At 37.3% G+C, this 23,020-nt stretch overlaps 1 protein-coding gene across 34 annotated transcripts in view; it reads left to right on the top strand.

The window, feature by feature from the left end:
* The window catches only part of trdn (triadin), a 72,105-nt gene that overhangs the window by 18,437 nt on the left and 30,648 nt on the right, over positions 1–23,020 (top strand). For 20 of the 34 annotated variants that reach the window (XM_079830953.1, XM_079830924.1, XM_079830956.1 and 17 more), the window contains 6 exons: positions 4,408–4,434; positions 7,547–7,573; positions 9,921–11,750; positions 14,214–14,258; positions 14,465–14,566; positions 20,822–20,878. In XM_079830953.1, coding sequence (XP_079687079.1) covers positions 4,408–4,434; positions 7,547–7,573; positions 9,921–11,750; positions 14,214–14,258; positions 14,465–14,566; positions 20,822–20,878 — 2,088 coding nt within the window. The remainder of the gene's footprint in view (positions 1–4,407; positions 4,435–7,546; positions 7,574–9,920; positions 11,751–14,213; positions 14,259–14,464; positions 14,567–20,821; positions 20,879–23,020) is intronic. The other 14 variants (XM_079830946.1, XM_079830944.1, XM_079830949.1 and 11 more) reach the window with 3 other exon arrangements.

Genomic DNA, 23,020 nt, shown 5'->3' with positions numbered 1-23,020 from the left:
TTTGATTGAATATGAGGAAAATGAGTCTTATAGTTCACCAAAAATGAAAATGATCCCATATTTCTTTCAGTCGAACACAATCGGAGTTATATTAAATAATATCCTGGTTCTGCGGCTTTGATCCAAAATAAAAGTATAAAAATGTAGCCTATGTATAATAATTATACACAGTACACACATTTATTGTGTAAAAAAACACAACCTTTTTTTGGGATGCGTTTAATCGCAATTAATCGATATGACAGTACTAATATATATGTATATATAATACATAATATATTTGCATCCAAGGTTTTGAAGCTCCAAAAAGCGCATCCATCCATCCATCCATCATAAAAGTAATCTCTATGACTCCAGTGGGTTAATAAATGCCTTCTGAAAGGAAGTGCTTCTTTTTTTTAAGAAAAATAAAATATAATAAATAATAATATAATAAAAACGTTATAAACTATAATCACTGGCTTCCAGCCGTACGAGCATTCACAAAAGAGTCGAGTTCCGGTGGAAGGGTGACCTCTGACCCGACATACACTGTGTGCAGAATTATTAGGCACGTTGATTTTCTGATCATATTTTTTTCCAGGCACATTTGACCAATTCCAAACCACAGTAATCCTAATCCTACTATTAATTTAGTATTTAATAATGTATAAGTGATATATAATTGTTCATGAAGGCTGGAAATGAAAAACACCTTATATTCAGGTGTGCAGAATTATTAGGCATGTTTTCTTTTACAGATAAATTGAGCCAAAAAAGAGATTTAACTCAGACTGAAAAGTCAAAAATTATAAAATGCCCATGAGAAGGATACAAATGCAATACTAGACATTGCAGTTAAAGCATGACCATTGGACAGTGAAATGCTCGTTGGGTCAGCAGGGTCAGACAAAAACATGTGGCGGAGAAAAGACACCTGTAAACTGCAAAAGAATTAAGAATTAAGGTGAAGAATTAAGGGTGAAACCATCAGGAACCCTTTAGTCTCCAGCGCCACCATTTTCCAAAGCTGCAACCTACCTGGAGTCTCCAGAAGTGCGAGGTGTCAGGATCTCAGAGACTTAAATTAGGTAAAGAATCCTAAAGATAGTACCGAATAGATAATGAATAGTCAGGGGAGAACAATGAATCTCAGAGAAGAAGAAAAAAGAAATATAAGAAGCAAAACAACATGAGACATCTTAATCTCCCTCTTTAATTTTGGAAGCTAATGGGTCATTGTGGTCTCATTGAGGACAGCTCATATGGCCCTGTCTTTAACCACAGATGCACTTAGCAAGGTCAGAATAAATGTTGATTAGGTGCTCTATCTCCTCTCCTTTTTATCCTGATTTTGTATCAAGTTTAGATTAGTAGAGTTAATTTTCAATTGACTTCCATGACCTTGAAAATTCATCACATCTGATACTAGACTATCCAACCCAAACAGTGATGGTAGGTTAGCAAACAAAGCTGCCATTAAAACTGACACTTTTATTATAGGCAAATATAAGCCTATTTGCTTTAATCTTCAAGCAAAATCTCCAAAGATAAACAAGGCTTATGAAGATTAAATAAGGCTTATGAAGTAATGAATCTACATTTGAATGACATTTACTTTCTGGTTAATTATCAGTGACCACAGATCTGTAATCAATTAAGAAACCCCCAAAACACCAGAAGACTCATTATGCAATCTATAATTTCGTTACTACTACATTAGTCATTTTTAGCATTGAGCTGAGCACAAACGTTTGAAATCATCTGCTTGAAATGCAGCAGGAATAAATGTTTATAGAGCTGTCAGAAAACAAATGAAGTACACATGCACAGTGAACACATTCAGAAACATTCATAAAGAGAGCTAAAAACAAAAAGAGGCACAAAAGTGACATTGCCAAGATTGTTGAACCAATAACACGCTTGGCTAAGATTCTTCATAAGTTACCTTGAGGTGCTCTGAATAAATGCATCTGGACTGACTGCCACATAGCTTCAATACCTCCAGAGATATCAATGAATGATTTCAGATTAATAGTAACATAACATGCCTACAGAATATATAATTTCATCAAAACAAAAATATTTCAAGTATGTAAGGTATATACAAACTGATCACAATACTAAAACATATACATTTAGACAAAATACTTTACTTTTGAAATAAGTCTCGTGCTCATCAAGCATGCATTTATTTGATCAAAAATACAGAAAATATTATTAATATTAATACAAAAACAGTAATATTATGAAATATTATTACACATTAAAATAATGTTGTTGTTTTTTTATTATTTTAATATACTTTAAAATATAATTTATTTATGTGATGCAAAGCTGATTTTTCAGCATCATTACTCCAGGCTTCAGTGTCACGTGATCCTTCAGAATTTATTAATATGCTGACTTGATACTCAGTTATTATCAATGTTGGAAACAGTTGTGCTGCTTAATATGTTTTTGGAACCTGTGATACTTTTTTTCAGGATACTTTGATGAATAAAAAGTTACAAAGAACAGAATTTATCCTTGTTGAATTAAAGTATTAATTTTAACAAAAAAAAGAAAGAAAAATACTGACCGCAAACTTTTGAAATGTAGTGTTACAAAAGATTTTGTTTTTTAATAAATGTTGTTCTTTTTTAACTTTTTATTCATCAAAGAATCCTGAAAAAAGTATCACAGGTTATAAAAAAGAATATTAAGCAGCATAACTGTTCCCAAAATTAATAATAAATCATAATATTAGAATGGTTTCTGAAGGATCATGTGACACTGAAGCATGCTTTACAGAAATGCTTGCATTACAGAAATTAATTATATTTTAAAGTATATTCAACTAGAAAACAATTATTTTAAATTGTAATAATATTTAACAATATGAATGCAGGCTTGATTAGCTTAAGAGACTTCAAAAACAACTTTTGACAGTGCTGTACACACAAGAAAATCTCATTTCCCAGAATTCATTACCAGTGGCCAGGAAGAAAACTGTCAGGTGGCAGCGTTAACTGTTTTGAAAAAAAATCTTTACCTGCGGTCGTTCACAAGCAGCACGTGCAGGTGTTGAACTTCATAACATCCTTTGCATCGCTAGCCAACGATATAATGTATTTCAACGTTTTTTTTTCAAAGTACTGTAAGTAAATATCCATTTACTCCGACACTCTTTTGGCTCTCTGTGCACTGACTTTAGTAGGCCGCGCGAAACCGCTCCGCGTGAGTGAACTGAATGATTCACTCTGAATTGTGAATCGGTTCAGACTGTTTGTTAAACCCTCCGAACGCTTCATTGATAAGAACCGATTCAAATGCCTCGCTAGTTTTGATCCTAAACTGACCGAACACACGATAACTGAAATACTGTCAGGGAAAATGTTTCTCAAACAACAATTTATCAATGAAATAGAAAAAGAGTCTAGATGCACTGTGATTGTATGCACTGTGTAATATTGAAAATCAATAAATAAATACCCAATAATAATACATGAAGGTAAAGCCTTGAAGTGTGCAAATATAAATCAACAAAATAGTAAGTGTACTGGGTACAAACACAATTATATACATACTGTATAGCCTGGATGATGATGTTGATGATGTTAAAGTGTAATATTATGTTACCACTTAAGAATTTTTAATTAGAAAGACAAGAGAAATGCACTGAATTGCAATTCAACAGACGATGCATTCTGGGAAATAGGTGTTCTTCCAAAATATAAAGGTTTATTTATTAAATATAGCAAAAATTATAAACTACATGCACATTTTATGTGGCATTTCAATTGTCACTCGTTAATGGTGTACAATGTTATTTACCAGATTTGAACTGTACATTTGATAGTAACTATACACTCATTGGAATTTACGAACATAAGATGTCAAAAACTTCAAACACTTTGATAATAATTTCTGGGGAAATTAGAAATTTCAATTATCCAAAATATTACTCAACTCCCTATACAAAATCACCAATTTGCTCCGCTCTTCATTTGAGCACCAAAGGATGTATTTCCAGATCACTCTGGAGAAAAACAGGCTCGCCAGATCAAATCGTTCAGCAGACAAACAAGCTGATTAATTAATTATTATAATTGCACACATGTAAATGCTTCACCAGGCATAAAGGTGGCTTCACATGCTGAATAATTTAGATCTGAACCTGTCTGTCGCATGCAGATTAAATGTGTGAAATACAAAGATTGTAAGAAAACACTTTTTGGATGGGTGTGTGTACTGATGTTGGCATGCCTTTTGTTATAGAAGATCTTAGAGGCCAGGAATAAAGTGCTGTGGATCGCAGACAAGCCTTTTCCCCTCTCTGATCCACATTTATAATTTATTCAACCCTCATCAATGTTTCAAAAGATCTATTTTGTATGGTCTTCTCTAACACGGTCTTCTGTATTCCTTCCTCCTCCACCAATTTAGGTGAGCGTCATTTTGTGAAGAAAAAAGGTTAGTATCAAACTCTTTCAAACCCTTCACTTTGATCATGCACACAAATAAGAGAAGAAACATTTGACGCAAATGAATAGTGTTTAAAATCAAGGTACACTTACATAAGAAAGAATCCAGTCTGTTAGGCCTTTTGCACATCTTAAACATGGCCACTCTACTTGAGTTTTTTCCTTCTTGCCTGACCTTGTGAGCAGTACGTTCTTCATGGTTTTCTGAAGCATTTATTATCCATTTAAAGTGGACTACGACAGCACTTCTATGGTGTCAAGTGGTGTCTGGCACAAATAATGATATTCAGACAGATGTTTTGAAAAATGATACATTACTGCTTTAACTAAATAAATATGCAAATATCCTCGCAAAATGCTTCTCACATTAGGTCTGTGGGACTTTCAGCTGTTAATTGGGGAACTATTAGGGGCAATATTTGAAGAGCAATCATTAGTTGCCTGGAAGGGGGAATGTTTTGCCAGGTTGTTAAAAACAAGTGCCATATTCAAATTATAGCCTCACAAAATATAGCAGGCTGCAAATTGTGTTCTCACAGTGTACATCGTCATTGATGATATTAAATAGATAGTTCACTCAAAAATTAACATTCTGTCATTATTAGCTTGCACTCATGTTTTTCCAAACGCTTATGGTTTTCATTATTCTGTCGAGCACAAAATAAGATGTTTTGCAGGATGTTGACACCACTCTTTTCCATTCAATGCAAAGTGAATGGTGACCAGGGGCAAGCTTCAAAAAAGTATAATAAAAAAAAAGAAAAGCACTAAAAAGCATGCAAGCAACAGACTGAAATTGTGCTATTTATTAATGTTGCTGCCAAATTTGAATATGCACATAATCAAATCACACAAATGTGAGAAGTGGAGAGTAGGATATGACTGATGCACATTATGATACTTTTATGGTGCTTTATTGTTATTTTTGTAGCTTGACAGCCTGTGGTCACTATTAAAGGCATAATAAGATATTTGGATTGCAATGTTATATATTTTGTTGGCTTTTGTGTACTTACAGTCAAACCAAAATTTAATCAGACACCTTCAACATTTTCTCACATTATCAGTTTATCATATTAGTTTATTCGCTATAGTTTAGAAAATGTTAATAAAATATGACAAGAACAAATTAATCTTGATAATGTGAGATAACTTTGATAGAAAGGTATGTAATGGATTACAATCAACCAATCAGTCTGTGGTGCAAAAGGTCGCATTAGCAATTAAAGAAAAAACACTTAAGCATGGCAGGTCAAAGTGTGTAAATAAGTTTGGTCCCAAATTTTTTATACATTTTACTGGTAGTTCACTGTATGAAGAACTTTTGGGTATAATATGTCACAGTTTACTTTATTTTGCTATCCTCACTTACATAAATGAACTATAGTGTCCTGCACCCACAAGTAAAAAATTATATCTGGTGTCTGATTCATTTTTGTTTTGACTGCACTTTATCCCAAATGTTTCTAAGAATGTTTAAATCCAGAGAAATAAGCAATTTTAACCAGGACACGGACTGTGTCCGTTCGTCGCCTATCAATGACATCATAAACGTGTTACCCTCGATTTCATTATAACATTATTAGCATTATAACTAGAGATGTTCCGATACCCTTTTTCCCTTCCCGATACCGATTCCCATACCTAGGTGTGTATCTGTATATACAGCTATATATACTACTAGCCCTGTATGAATTCGTAGAATTATTTTATGGTGTGCTTCAGACTCATCCCTTAATAAAACATGAACAAATACATACAGTGAACTACTGTATTTATTACAGTATTTTTATTATCTGACATGCATTTGACAGTAATATTATTTATTTTTCTTAAGCAAAAAAGAACTTAAAATGCAGCCACAAATCTAACACTGCAAACTGAAAAAGGTATTTTAGTTTTACAATATAACTGTATAAAAAACTGTGCAACAAATAAGTCTAGGAATATAAAAAAATATATATTAATCAGAAAATAATCTCTTTACAACCTTCTAGGCATAATGATTATTAGTAGAGACGTATTATTATTAGTAGAGACGTATTATTATTACATAGAGACGTAGCTAAATCTACTGTAGGCTACAACAGTAGCCTAATATATTCTGAAAATTTCTTCACGTTAAACCGAACTTTTATTTTGACGGGTTGCCGTGAACACCTTTGAGTGTGTTATATGACACAGTAAATTCTCATGAAGTGACGGTTTATGTGTTCGTGTCCTCATATAGTGACCATAGACTGTAAAAATGCACGTAGAGGTAGAGAAACTAGGGAGGACAAAGACAGTGAGCGAGTGTTACGCGCGCGCATGCTAACGCTTTTTCATTTCTTCTTCGCTGCTCTAAACAGTGGTTGCTTGTGGCAACACAGCACAACTTCCTGTGTTTGCAATGTATTCTGAGCAGCGAAGAAGAACCGTGCAGCAGGTAGGCAAAGCTAGCGGTCATAATAACTAGGTCTTGTTTAAGAAAATGGTATCGGATCGGTACATGGGTTCAAGTACTCGCCGATACCGATGACAGAATTTGTTGTGGTATCGGTGATATTTCCGATACTAGTATCGGAATCGGAACAACTCTAATTATAACATAACTTTCAACACACTCAAATAATGTATCTAATATGATAAAACAGCGCTGCGTTACCCCACATACACTTGACCAGAAAAAGTGGAAGCGGTCGCCTGCGGCATAATAAAAGCTCTGCGAAATCAAGGCGTCATCAAGCTATGCCTTTGTTTTGAATAAGCGACCTCTAGTGGCGAAAAATTACATATTGTGGCTTTAACTTTCATTAAAATGAATACACATCTCCATTTGTGATTTACAGAAAAAAAGAAATATGGAATGACATCATGAGTAAAGGAAGAAAGAATGTTCATTTTTGTGTGAACTATCCCTTTAACTACTGTTAGTTAGTATCATGTTTTAAAGTATGCCAAAATGGCATGATGAAGAAGAAGCAGCTGGCATATTTGTCTAATTTTTCATCACCGTGCTGCATAAACAACTTTATTTTTGTACATGCATTAAACCTCACATTAACTAACTTAATCACAGTTGTACTTATATTCTTATGTTGTGTGTCTCTCTCCTCTAGGAGAATTCTTGCCGCCGAGGAAAAAAGGTTTGTGTCTTGAAGAGCGCTTGATGAGATTGCATTCATTAGAGAATACATAAACCATCAGCATAACAGATAACAGTTTGCTTGAGTCTGTAATTAACACATTTATATTACAGTTGCATTAGGAGGGCAAGCATTAGAGTATTTTATGGAGAATGGGCATTATGCTGTCATTGATTGCGTTTGGAGCCATGCATTCATAATCATTTCCCTTTGTTTTCACACACCCTAATTATGCTCCCCATGCTAATCAGTGTTCCATAAATGTGCATGTATTTGTCCATTAACATCTTCATGAAATGATCATTAAGCTGTCTCTAAATGGTAGTGCTATTGCAGAAAGCATCTAAACACCATTATCAGTTTTAGCTAATGCAAATGTTTCTGAATAAAAATAGTCCTGCATATGTGTAATAAAACTCCATATTTGATTATATGGGCAACACATTTGCAGTCATTTGTCATATTAACACTTAAGGGAACTCTGCAAGCCTCTCAAATTGGTGTGCCCCTGTTTTGCTTTAAAGGTACAGTCCATAATAGTTGACACAGGGACACCTAAGAGACCAGGAAATTAGATATGTGCTCCTAAGACATATAGGCAGTGTCACTGGAGGAGTATTATAAACCATAATTACTGTTCTTAAGATGATACTATACGCCCGCCCCATAGTGGCACAGTAATTTCAGACACTGTGAACTGCCCTTTTACAATGATTTTTATTGTAAACTGTTCAAAATACCTTCTTAAAGACCCCATTAATGAATGGCCAAAACCTGGAAACAAGTTTTAGCATTTTAGCACTTCTAATTCCAAAGATTTTTGTTTTTTCTTTTTGGGGTAGATGTCTGGTTAACACAAGCTCAAGATATTTTCAGTGTTTATGCTGCATGATTTATCCATGCACATTTACTCATGTGCCCTGGTAAACTGTAAATTGAACAACCCTTTCAACAACATCTTCAGCAACGAAGAGCGGGACAATAAAACCTCCTCTTTCGCAAACTGTCACTCACACAAAATCGCAAGACGACGATCCTATCCAATCAAATACCGATCAACAAAATCAAGTCCCGCCTTGCATTTTTTCTTGTTCAAAAAGCCGTTTCACTTGGTCACATTGGGAAGAAAAGACGGTCACAATGGTTGCATCCGAAATCACACTTTTCAGACAAATACAATCAGAGTTATATAAAAAATGCCCTGGCTCTTCCAAGCTTTATAATGGCTGTGAATGTTGCTCCATTTTTGAACTCCATAAAAGTGCATCTATATCCATCATAACTGCTCCACGCAGCTCCGGGGGGTTAATAAAGGCCTTCTGAAGCGAATCGATGCGCTTGTGTAGTAAAAATATCCATATTTAAAACTTTATAAAGTAAATTATCACCTTCCGTATTCAACTTAGGGAAAAAGTATAGAGCCTGCGCCTCTCGCAGTTCATGATGATATAGATTCAAAAACAGAGCAACATTCACTTCCATTATAAAGCTTGGAAGAGCCAGGACATTTTTTATTATAACTCCAATTGTGTTCGTCTGAAAGAAGAACGTCATATACACCTAGGATGACTTGCGGGTGAGTAAATCATGGGCTAATTTTCATTTTTGGGTGAACTAACCCTTTAAACAACGTGGTGCTGGACGTGAAAATGATAGCTGCGTTGGGCTGAAACTAGCAAAAAACACTGCATTTTGGATGCAGCCAAAATCTGTTTCATGTCAACTTTAATAGACATTGATTAATGGTGCGGTTACATTAGCAACCTTTCAGGGTATTTTGGGGGAAAATTAGGTCCATTGTTTATTGTCAATAGTATGTGTAGCACAGCTCACACATAAGTCACTTTCAAACCAATCAGCTTTCTTGATTTGTGACCAACTCGAAACCCTTACGAAATCTGCATGGGGAAAACGTTCATCCTCATATGAAATTCAATTGTGTGGATTGCAGTTGAAATTACTTGTTTTTGCTGTGTAAAATTTGCCAAACAACAGTAAATGCAACCGAACATTAAAAGCCACAAATTATTCTGCCAATATAATGTATCATTAAGCATTGAGAGGTCAATGTGCAGAGCTCCTTTGTGCATCAAATATTGAATAAAAAAAAAGATGAAAGGGACCTATTCGTTTGTATGTCAACTATCTAATAACATACTAATAAAGGAATGCTGTCACAGTAAAATAGCCTAATGTGCATCATATGTCTGATTATACGTTATACACTGGATTGTGTATGTCTAGCCAAATATTATTTTGAATCTGTCACATCTTGTGGGGCTGCACTTTTGGTTTGAACCCCACACATTCTAGCTTCACTGACATTTCTGACAACCTAATGATATAGTTGCAGAGATACGGGCCAAGGAGATCTTAGCAGAGGAAGGGGAGTATGATGAGGAAGAAGAAGAAGAAGAAGAAGAGGCGGAAGATGAGATGGTTGGTGATGAAGAGAAGGAGGAAGAAGAAGAGGAGGAAGAAGAAGTAGAAGAAGATGGTGAGGAGGTTGAGGAGGAGGACGAATCTGCTGAAGAAGAGGAAGATGAAGAGGAGGAAGAATCTCCTGAAGAAGAGGAAGATGAAGAGGAGGAAGCAGCAGAGGTGGCTGTGGAGGAGGAGGCGGAAGAAAAGGAGAAAGAGGAAGCTGAGGAGGAAGACGAGGAGGAGGAAGCAGCAGCAGAGGAAGCTGTGGAGGAGGAGGAGGAGGAGGAGGAGGAGGAGGAGGAGAAAGAGGAAGCTGATGCTGAAGAGGAAGATGAAGAGGAGAAAGCAGCAGCAGCAGAGGAATCTGTGGAGGAGGAGGGAAAAGAAGAGGAGGCTGAAGAAAAGGAGAAAGAGGAAGCTGATGCTGAAGAGGAAGAGGAGGAAGCAACAGCAAAGGAGGCTGTGGAAGAGGAGGAGGCTGAAGAAAAGAAGAAAGAAGAAGCTGATGCTGATGAAAAAGATGAAGAGGAGAAAGCAGCAGCAGAGGAAGCTGTGGAGGAGAAGGAGGGAAAAGAAGAGGAGGCTGAAGAAAAGGAGAAAGAGGAAGCTGATGCTGAGGAGGAAGAAGAACATGAAGAGGCGGCTGCTGCTTCTATTGCTGCTCCCGAAAAGGAAGATGCTTCCATCCCTGCCGAATCTGATGAGGAGAAAGAGGAAGCTACAGAACTTGTCACTTCTAAAGAAGCTGAGGCTGCTGAGGAAGATGATGATGATGAGGAGGAGGAGGACAGAACTGATGCAGATGAAAAGGTTCCTACTACATCACTAGATGACCAGGACGACGAATCAAGCAAAGCAGAGGAGGAGGATGAAGATGACACCAAAGATGATCTAATATCTGATGCTGAAATCCTCCCACCTTTGCCCACAGAAGAGCACGACGATGATGTTAAAGTTGTAGCTGATGATTCCTCCTCTGAAGATGTCAAAGAAGCAGAAGATGCTCTTGAGGATGGGGAGACTGGCCTTGAAGAGCCACCTGAGGAAGACAATGATAAAGTTATTCCTGCTTATGATAAAGAGGAAAAAGAAGAAGTAGATAAAGAAGAGCCAGCCCTTACATTGGCTCCTACTACAGACGATGACATTACTGATGATGACCAAAAAGATGACCAAAGTGAGGAGAAAGATGATGATGATGATGATGAGCCCATTGTGCTTGGTATTGTAGCAGATGCTGGTGCCACAGTCGCTGATGTTGAAGCTCAGGAAATTGGTGAGGAACCTATACTTAAAGTTGATGGCGATACAGAGATATTAACACCTATAGAGGAGAGTGCTGCTAAAGCTGACGACACAGTAGCTGAAATAGCTGACTCACAAGATGGCTTAAGCGCTACTGATATCCCATCTGATGACCATGATGATAAGCTAGCTAAAGAACTAGCTGACGATCACAGTGAGGGTGCAGAAGACAGTCTTAAAGATGAGATTGGTGTTGGGCTGAAAGACGCTGACTTTGAAAAAGATATAACAAGTGAAGGTGAGGGTGTTACTGAGGAGCCTGAGCTAGCTGATAAGGAGGAGCAGGAGGAAGAGGGAAAAGAGGAGGGAGATGAACAGATAAGTGGTGAGGATGATGATGATGATGATGATGATATTATTACAGTAACAGCACCTGTAGTTAGTTCCGAACCAGGTGGAGATGACACAACAGTGACTGATGAAGATGATGGCTCTTCACCTGAGAAAGGTACCCAAATTATTTTAGTCATTGACTCCAAAAGGTTTGTTTGTTTTTCATAAATGTGTTTAGCCAGTGATTTTAGGGGAGGGAACCGAGATTAAAAAAATACAGAACCAAATGACGTTTTGTTCAGTAGTTTTCATACTTACATTTGGATGCAGTTGGAACACCATACTATACTAGTTAATTTCTTGAACTGTTTCACTGGCGCTGCAGCATCGTTACTGAATCTACAGTGCAAAACAAACAGCGCAACCAATGTAGTTTGATTCCCGAAATAATCACTTCAAGCTGGTTCTTGTTATTGAATCAAAAACATACAGCGCCACCAGTGTAGTCTAATTCCCAAACAAATTACTGTGTGTCGACCCTTTCAGTTAATTTACTTAGTACCTTTTGTCTGTATTTTATACAAATAATGAATGAAATTTGTTAACACATTTTTCTTGTTTAGTATGGTATTGTTTTAAACATATTTCAGGCAAATTATTTTAAAATTATTTATTATATTTTTATGGATTTTGAAAATGACCGTTCATGTAGTGTGTAACATAGTTCTAAGTCAGGGGTCTCCAAACTCGGTTTTGGAGGGCCACTGTCCTGCAGAGTTTACCTCCAACCCCAAATAAACACACCTGAACCAGCTAATCAGTGTCTTACAACCCTTACGAAAATGAACCATGGTTTTACTACAAATAAAACCAAAAAAACATGGTTATTATAGTTAAACCATGGTAACCACAAATTAACCATGGTTTTGCAACGATAAACCGTAGTTTAACCATGGTATTTGTGGAAAAACTGTGGTTATATATATGGTAATCAATTAGCCAAAAAAACATGGTTACTACATTTTTACTACAATAAAACCATGGTTGATTTTTGTACGGGAAGGTCCTAGTAAGACACTGATTAGCTGGTTCAGGTGTGTTTGATCAGGGTTGGAGCTAAACTCTGCAGGACAGTAGCCCTCCAGGACCGAGTTTGGAGACCCCTGTTCAATAATGAAAACATCCTGCAAAGTTTTAAATCTGAAAGTGCACCGTATATAAAGTTATTGTCTCTCAAAAGTAGGAGTCGACTCTAGGTCAATTAAACAAATCGTTTTTCAGACGAAACGCAAGCCGTTTCGTTGTGACGTCAAAACGAAACATTAGCATATTGCCACTTATTACGCGCACAGACACCAGGAAAAATTTAACCTTGAATGAATTTTAACATTTTTGGAAACAGTTGGGATAATGTAAGTACACAAGTCAACAAAATATATAACATTGTTCTGGTTTTTGGATATTTTAATCCAAAAATCTTACATATTTTATATTACATATTGTGCCTTTAATATATAAGCCAAATTTTCCAAAAATCTTACATATTTTATATTACATATTGTGCCTTTAATATATAAGCCACATTTTCCAAAATTCTTACATATTTTATATTACATATTGAGCCTTTAATATATAGGCCAAATTTTCTTATTGAATTGATAACGGTAACATTAAAAATGAACATATTGGCTGATATATTGTCCATCCCTACCATAATCATTAACAAAAATTCTTAAGAATTCTTTATGATTCCCAACACGAATTGTTACATCAGTCTGTAATTTAATTTAGCTTTTTTAAAACCAAAGGTTTGCTTAATTTTAACCAAATACAATAATCATTTAGACGTCACTTTGCGGTCACGCAAAATTAGTTTAGTCTAAGTTTGCTACCATACAAATCCAAATATGCTGGTAGGAAAGTCTCCCCATTTGAGTTAGAGATTGAAGTCTAATTCATGCTGGGGTGGATCAAAGAACAGCAGCTGGCGTATTGCTGTTCAGCTGCCAGTGAAACGGTTAGAATCCATGAGAGACTGCTGTCATGTCTGCTGTCACCAAGCGGTTGTCTCGAAAGAGGTCATTCAAGGGCATCAAAGTTCTGGATGATCAAGGAAAACAGAGGAAACAGATTAAGCCAAAGGTCAAAATAGGTTAGTGGCTTGAATGAGTTAAGAATAGTGGTCATAGTCGTTGTCTTAGTATAGCAGCGCATAAAGCTATTAATTGGTAAGCTATTTTCTAAGGTAATGTATGCTTATACCTTATGCTTTTTTACTAATGGTAGTTAAAATAGAGCAGCTTGACTTTACCCTGCTAACTTAATTTAGCTGATTTGCTAATTCACTCTACGCAAAGCAAAACCACCTGTTCCAGCTCTTAACTCGCCACTGATGTTGCTAATGAATTTTGAAGGATCCGTCTCAATACAATAATTGAAAAAAAAAATTATGCAAATTAAATCTGATTATATCTCTTTGTAAAACACTAATGCAATCTACCCACCACCAAAGGGAAAATCTTAGCTGCTCCAAAATTGCTTGGCAGAGTTCAAGAATAATAGGTCAAAGGAAAATAAATTGTTACCCATTAAGGCCTCTGCTAACTTTATCATGTTTGTAACTCAATGTTTACAACAGCTTCTGAAACCAAAGAGGATGTGGACATGGAAGAAACGGCTCAAGGTATAGCCTATTTTCAAAATGCTCAGTGTGAAAAGCAGTGCTATCTCACTAGTAAATGCTGAAAGTGGAAAAATCAGTTTTATCACATTAATTGAATTTTAATGGTTACTGAAGGCTGTAAAGACTTGATGGATTCAAAACAAAATCACAAAGACTTCTTGTGATCTATCCGGCAAGCCTTATAAATGTTTTCTTTTCTTTCAAAGGCATAGCAATCCTGGAAGAAGAGGAAAAAGATGAAAAGGAAGAAATTGCAGAGGAAGTGGAAATTGCAGAAAAAGCACCAGAACCAGAAACGGTCCCTAAAGGTAACAAACATGGCTACAGTTTCCTTGCATGAAGCGTATAAAACAAACTAGAATTAAAATGAGAAAATGATGCCAACACTAATGAGCTCCTAGGTTATTGACTGTGGAGGAGTGGTGTTCTACAACATGCAGAGGTCTCATGGTGGTGGATGAGTGGAGAAGAGGGCATGAGTATGTGTGTGGCTGTAGATGTGAGGGTTGAGAAGACCCTTAGGACTCAAACTTTGATCTCCAAAGACTTCCTTATGGCTCATTTTTCTATCTACTCCACACCATTAGGATCAATAGGATGATGCTGGTGTGTGTCTACTAGTTGCTTGGTCAAGTCAAGTCAAGTCAACTTTATTTATATAGCGCTTTTAACAATGTAGATTGTTTCAAAGCAGCTTTACAGTGTTAAACAGGAAAATAATGCAGCATAATTTTATTCAGCTGTATAGCCATTCTGGAAAAAACGCTGATGTCATCAGTTAATTTCAATTATCATACAGTGACAGTGTGGGCTTTAGATCAATAATTCGATCAGTAATTTAGTTTAAATGGTTAATTTAGTTTATTATTTAGATTTATTTTGATGCTTAGTTGAAAAATTTAGTGTCCCCAACTGAGCACGCCAAGCCAGAGGCAACAGTGGCAAGGAAACCAAAACCCCATTACACCCCATTTGGTGTAAAAAGACAAATTGTGCAACGTATACATTTACATTTATTCATTTAGTAGATGCTTACAAATGAGGAATACAACAAGCAATTCATCTTGAAGAGGCAATAAACATGAGAAGTGCCAGCAATACAAAACTTCATTCAGCCATTGCCACACACACTTATATTATATAGGTCTAAATACGATTATACAATTTCCCTCAACAGTTATTAAAAATGAATATTATATATACAGTAAGAAAGTGACATGCATTACATACATACATGTTTAAAGCTGCACTATGTAACTTTTCCGTCCACTAGAGGTCGCCTATTCAAAACAAAGGCATAGTTTGATAACGCCACGTTTGGGCGCAGAATCTTGGGACAGGAGGCCTTCACCTCACAGCCGGCAGAAAAGAATCGGGTAGAAATCATGTTCATGGATGCGATTATTAAAGTACCTGTAATATGAAGCAGAGCAGGACCGAGTGTCGTGGAGCTGAGCAAGGCTGCTGGAGCGATTGTTAATAAGAAGAGCCGAACTCATGCCTCGCGAGCAGCGAGACTGTTATTATGGCATAGTCGCTGTCGGGACTTTTATTATGCCACAGTCACCGGCTCCACTTCCGCTTTTCCGGTCATGAGTATGAGGTAACGCAGCTCTGTTTATCATATTAGATACATCTGAGAGTGTTGAAAATGATGTTATGACGTTACTCTGTGCGTTCGCTCGGCGGGTGCTATGACACTTGTTCACACTGCAGTGCGAGTTAAGCGTTTCTGCAAAATAAAACCGGAAACCGAGGGTAACGCAGATATGGCGAAATTGACAGGCGACTCCCTCACACGTCCCGGTTCCTTAGTTAAAACAGCTATTTTCTCACGGTTTACAAATAGTTGGAAACATTTGGGATATTGTAAGTACTCAACTGAACAAAATATATGAGACTGGCCTAGTGGTTTTTGGATATTTTACTGAAAAATGTTTACATAGTACACCTTTAAATTACTTATTTAAATTACATTTTAATTATTTATTCAAAATTATTATTTTAATTATTAATTAATTAATTACCATAAAATAATTTCATTTAATTTCCCTCAACAGTTTTTCTGCAAATGTGAGGTCCCCTAGCCTGACGTTGTCATACTCAGATTCTAGACAGAATATGAGTCTGATACTGCTCCATTGGGCTGTGATTATGGGGCGAAAATGCCTCTGCACTCAATTGGATAGACCTACAACCAATCAGAGCAACGGCGTAAGCGACGTGTTGAGCGACGCATAGTTGTCAACAGAACTCAACTGCAAACACGCTGGAAGAAGTAGAATAAAAAGATGAGTGTAAACAATCTTTGCTGGTGTTGTAAAAATAATTCACAGAGTTGGTAAGATACACAGAGTACTTACCAACACGATCTTCATTTTTGAGAGAAATAGTAAAGGTGAATGCATATACGAACAAGTTCTCCGTTTAGTAAACGAATGCAACCCAAGCGCTCCTTGGTGACGTGGATGATTACGTTACTGTTGATCATCTGTCCATCATCGTATAAAGCCCGCCCTGACAATTTGATTGGTCCGAACAGCTCTGGTTCGAGCATAGTTGCTCCACAACGGATCAAGTCCAGAACGAACTTCCCGACCTCAAATGTTGTGGGCGGGGCTAAATTCGGCTGGCATTCAGGCTAGAGGTCCCCAAAAGGGAAGGGAGAAACAAAGGTTGAGGTACCAGCGTCAGCCTCTAGGGGTATTTGGCTGAACACTACGAAATCATAAATAATGCACTAAAAGTATAACAAGGTACAGTATAACCTCGGCCATGTTAAAATTAACATTAAATAAAAGCACAAAGATCACAAGGGTCCCTGTAATATGATTCTCTTCCAGAGAGATGTATTCCCCCCTTTCCAATTATACCTGCTATTTGATTTATTGATATGGTTTTTCAATTTTTCTGAATTCCTCCGAAGGGCTAAAGATCCTGCTGGGTATCAGATTAAAATCTGGAGAGGAGATTGAGGATAAAGCAATGTGTGTATTGCAGGATGGAAATCTAATCCCGTGCTGAGACAGTGTATGACACAGCAGTATCACAGACTCAGAGCTGAGATGAGTTCAGAGGACAGCTGGTTCTTCTGTCTGGGAACAGGGGAATGAGGTGTACTTGGATGTGCCTGCATAGACAATAGTGGAACATGGCGAGACTGAGCCTACACATAATGCACCGCACTATATGAAGTACTGATACTTTTACAGAGTCACAAATACATTTGGTAAAGGAGAAAAGATCATGTTGTCAGTTGAACACCCAAGCAACCAAAGCAAAATGGTTGTTAAGATCTCTGAGTGATAGCTAGGGCATCACAAGGCAGTAACTAAGGCCCTGTTTACAACTGGAATTAAGACGCTTTTTGGTCGATCGGATCACAAGTGGACAACGCTAAATACAGGTGTAAACATGGTTTAAAACATTTTGAGCTTATCCACATTCGACCACATGAGCGTCTACACTACTAAAGCAATCCGGTCGAGTATATTTTCAACTACCTCTGGAAGTGGTCGAAAGTGGGCGAGCTCAAAACGTTGTACACCTGTATTTAGCATTGTTCAATTGTGATCCAATCAATCAAAACACATCTTTATACCAAGTCTAAAAAGGGCCCCAGAGGTAGTCGAAAACGCATTTGACCGGATTGCTTTCGTAGTGTAGACGCTCATGTGGTTGAATGCGTTCGAACAGCTACGAAAAATTTGTAAACATTATGGGAAGCACGCTAGCTAGACAGGATTTAAACTTTGTCAGTTGAAAACCCGAGTTTGGTTTGAAGACGAAAAACATACCAAGCATAATGTTCTCTCATCATTCCTCATTTTTAACACACGTTTGTAAATTGCGCACGCTTATGTTGTCCATTATCTGAAGAAAACATACATTTGCCTGCTCATAGACCCTCCCCTCGAAGAAATCAGGACAGAAGTGATTGAAAATGGACAAAAGAGATGGATTAAAACACCAGGTGTAAACATCTAAATTGTTCTGGGCTGCATTTCCCGATAACGTTGTCTCTTAGCGCGCTACGAAGACTCTAAAGGTATAACTTAACTAAAGGTATACCATTTCTAGGTGTGTTCCTCGAACTATACCTTAGGAGGTTGCTTAAGGTAAACCTTCTTAAGTGCGACGTTAGCAGGTGCTGTCCGCGGCGGTGGTGCTGAAGTGGCTTATATCGATGGCTCAAGAATCGATTATTTACTCTATGCAGGGGCTGTTTCACTGCTTTATGCGAAAAATAAAACAAGCACTTCAGAAATAGTTGAACTTGCAAACTAAATTTTATATAATTCTGACATGAGTACGCGAACCAGCAATTTCATACTCAACCGCATCATGCGTCAACCCGCTACACTAACTGGCAGTATGCCTTCACTGGCATTTGAAAGAGTCATTTATATTATTACAATATATTTTCCATAGTGTGTTAATTTACTCCACAATCAGGGATGATTGCCCAGCAGCTGCATTACATTATTGTGTAAATAACTAATTTCTGTTACTGAATGAACGCACCTCCACACCGAGGTGTTACTCAGCCCATATTCATCCCCAACCACCTCCAGAAAAGCCCCAGGCATAAAAACGGAGAGCCGCCAGCAGCTGGATTTCAGGGCTGAGAGGGTAGCTCCGTCCAGTTTGTCTCGACAAAGTTAGACCAACAAGATCTAAAAGCTGCTCAATTTGCTGTCGTGGCAGGCGAAATTTATTTTGAATAGCGGCTTCTGACATGGTAGCCATGGGACTAAAGTTTTCACGTATGAAATAGTGCACATACACTACATGGCTCCGCGGACGGCGCCGTCTTTGATTTAGCACAACTATTCGCTGTCTCGCTGCCATAGTTTGACCAAACTCCCCTCCACAATCATTCCCTTTAAATAGGCTCCTAAGCTTTTCCTGTCTAATGGTTTGCCAGCTGATGTAACTTTGGATAATATAATTAAAAATCTAACAACCATTAGTGTAATGACAATTGTAATCCTTTCATTAAAAAAAAAATAGCCTGATTGAACATTGGGTGTATATTACAACTTCAGAATTATATTCGTATAGACTGACATGTAAAGAAGCTTTTTGCACAGTGGTGGCCACTAGTGGAATGAACTGTCAATAGTGATAAGGTATAGCTAAGAGTGGTCCAGACCAACCTTACGAAAGTAATACTTACAGAAGGTATTCTTATCTAAGATGGTTTCGGGAAACACGTATTAACGTTAAGGTAAACCTTAAGGTATAACTTAAGAACGACGTAGTGTTAAGAAGGTTTCGGGAAATGCAGCCCTGATTTGTTGCAAGGGCATTGCTAGGTGGTTGCTGATGGTGTAGCTAAGCAATTGCTAATGTAATTAAACTTTTAGACAAGGTTTTGTCAAGACAACAATCAAAGTGTGTCTTCTTGACCAACTTTACTTTTCTAGTTAAATCTGTTCAGAGTCTGTTTTTCACTTTTGTTGCAGACAGTATCGCGCAAAAGTGATTCATGTCCGTCGGTGACTGGGAGAAGCAGTCGCGCGCATTGCCACGTCACCGGACTAATTTGCCTAATCTCCCCGGTACTTTAGACCGCGGTGGAAACGCAGATTGTAGCAGGTCGATCAAATACACTTAACTTATTAACACGCTCCACAGCGCCACCCAGTGGATTCAGTTATAACTGCGAGTTTTAGAGGGATTTATCATGGATTCATTGCATTTACGGCCAGCAAAGCAATATAGTAAAATTCGAATAGTATTTTTATTTTTCGAATATTAATTACAGATAAAATATTAGAATAATCTAATATTCGTGCACACGCCTAGTCACAACACTAAATGTAACCGGTCCCACTCAACCCGTTCCGATCGGGACTTGAACCATGGTCTCCGCCGTGGAAGGCGGAAGCTCTAACAAGGAGGCTAAAGACTCTTGAGATCAGGGAAGGGAGGTTTACATGCAGCTCTTACTAGCCTACGACAGTTACATTAGGACTATGTTTTTCGACAGGAATGTTGTTCAAGGATCACAAAAGATGTTGATCCACAGGGTTTTGTCCTGCTGATCTGTTTTATTGACCAGTTTAACTCGCTTGTTTTTTACTTTACCACTTAGTACTTTAGTTCTTTAAAATGTTGTGCTCCAAAGAAATTACAGCAATAACATCACCCCATTCCATTTACTGCAGAGAGGAGGCCAGAAAAATGAGAATCTCGACCCTGCCTGCAGGCAAGCAGCAGATACTCTGTCATTCCTCTATCAAGAACATCATTAGATATGTTTCACACAACAGAATAAAACCCTGCTGAGAGAAAGAAGCCTGCTAGTAGGGGAGAGAGAGAGCTAAAATGTGGGACTTGAAGAGATCCATTTTGACCCATGGGGTTGAACAGTCTCCACAGAAAGCACAAACAAAGTACAAAAAAGATCTGAACATCAAAGTTTGCGTTGTGTGGATGTGTGTGTGTCTGTCTGGGTGTGTGTAAGCAAGTACATGTCTGTGTCTTTTGTCTTTCTATTTTCTTTCTGGGCTGTAAGACTCACCTTTTTGTTTTGTTTGTTTTATTTCTTAAAACAGCTAAGGAAGTGAAGGAAAAAGAAGCAGAGAAACCTGTGGCAGAGGCTGAAAAAGAAGGTTGGTACACAATTACAGTGTTAGTGCTGCTATTAAATGGAAAAATTATGTATTTATTTTATATACAGTCAAACCAAAAATGATTCAGACACCAGATATATTTTCTTTACTAGTGGGTGCAGCACACTATAGTTCATTTATGTAAGTGTGGATAGCAAAATAAACTGTGACATATTATACCCAAAAATGCTTCATACAGTGGACTACCAGTAAAATTGATAAAAATGGGGAACCAAAATGATTCAGACATTTTGACCTGACCATGTTTTGCTTAAGTATTTTTTCTTGAATTGCGACCTTTTACACCACAGACTGAAAATGAAGCATTGCTTGGTCATTGGTTGAGCTAAATTGGTATTATCTAATTGTGTACTTAAATTTAACAGCTGATTGGCTGATTGTAATCAATTGACCCTTCGCTAAGCCACGGCCAAAAACCGCCACAGGCCAATCGTGGCTTAGCAACCGTAACTAGGCACGGAAGGTCTGTCAAGCTTTCATGCGAGCGAAACATGTCGAAGCGTTGTGCTTATGGATTATGAATTTTTTTCCTTTCCCCAAACCTAAAACCCAATGGGAGAAATGCCGGGCGTGGATCAAGCAGTTTGGGAGAATTAATATATATATATATAAGCGGAGAATGTTATCATTGCAAAGTGGTCAGGCTAATGTCTTGTGTTTATTCCACAAGACTTATGGATAAGCTGTTTGATTTATAATTATTATATTATTTTCTAATTTCACTTACCCTGCTGTGCATGAACATTGCTGTTCCTCAATTTGTGTGTTTCCCATTTGAATGGTCAGCGTATGAGGTGCCTGCTGCTTGCGATGGGACCTAAAGGCTTTAGCTTCAGTTTTGAAGTTATTCTCTAATCGGTTGCATATTATGTCGTGGATATATCCCTCGAATGCATACTGCAGTCCCTTTTGCCAGGCGCGAAAGCTTATCAGGCGTAGCAACAGTAACCAAGGAGGGCGGGGCTTAGCGAAGCGCTAATTGCATACCTTTCTAATAAAGTTATCTGACACTGAGGAATTTATTCTGACACAGTTTAAGTTCTTGGCATATTTTATTACCATTTTCTAAACTAGATCGAATAAACTGTGATAATGTGAGAAATGTTTGAAGGTGTCTGAATATATTTTGGTTCGACTGTATATACTGTATGCACCAAATGCAAGTTAAAATCGGTGTATATGAAACATGAATGGCCAGTTGGCTGGTAACATTCTAAAAATGCAATGATGTGGGAACGTGAATGTTGTGAACACATTTTTTTTATTTATTTTTTATTAAACTCACTTGCTGAACTCATTTTCACCTCCAGCTTGTTTGTACAGGAAATAATGACAGTGACTTTACACATGGAACAGCACTATACCAGCACAGATAGTGCTTAGTTACACTATACGAAGTTTCAATGGCAAATCAAAGTCATAGGAATAATATCCTATCTTACAGCTTTCAATGCCCCTGCTGATCTTAATCAGTTAAAGGGAAATGCATTTTATTAGCTAATAAACTTCTGCGCCAAAGGTCAGTGAGAAAACAAAGAAAGAAAGAATGCATGCTGTTTTAATAACACAGATCATGTACTCGGCTGTAGGGTTGACTGATATCAAAAATGGCATTAGCATTTTAGGTTAAAGGCATTTTGAATGACACCTCCCTGTAATTCCCCGCGAGCATGTAAGCAACACAATCTAAACCGGCTTTTTGAATTTCAATATAATTATTATTCAAAGAGACTTCTTGGAATTCTTGCAGATGCTAAAAACATTTCCCTTCTTCTCAGCCATATGCCATTATTGTTAATCTCCGTTTGTTGGCGGGGTTGTCAACCTGTTTTTATTTTTAGCTGGCTTCCTTCTTGTAATAATCCGATCTCTTTACTGATGGGGTGGCATTTAATCAAAAGATGTCACATTAATTCTGACAAATTTATGCAATCCAAACTTATAATGAAGGTGTCATATTTGTATCCTGTGATTTACTACCACCACTTTAAAAATTAATTTTAGTAATACCATTTTGATTTATGGACATAAAATCTGGCATTGGCCTCTGATGGCATAAGCACATTATGGGTTTTGACGATAATGACATCAATATATTAAGCTGTAGAAGACATTTATCTC

This window comes from Gobio gobio (genome assembly GCF_949357685.1).
Source record: "Gobio gobio genome assembly, chromosome: 12".
Taxonomy (NCBI): domain Eukaryota; kingdom Metazoa; phylum Chordata; class Actinopteri; order Cypriniformes; family Gobionidae; genus Gobio; species Gobio gobio.
This window is presented reverse-complemented; position numbering and strand designations above follow the sequence as displayed.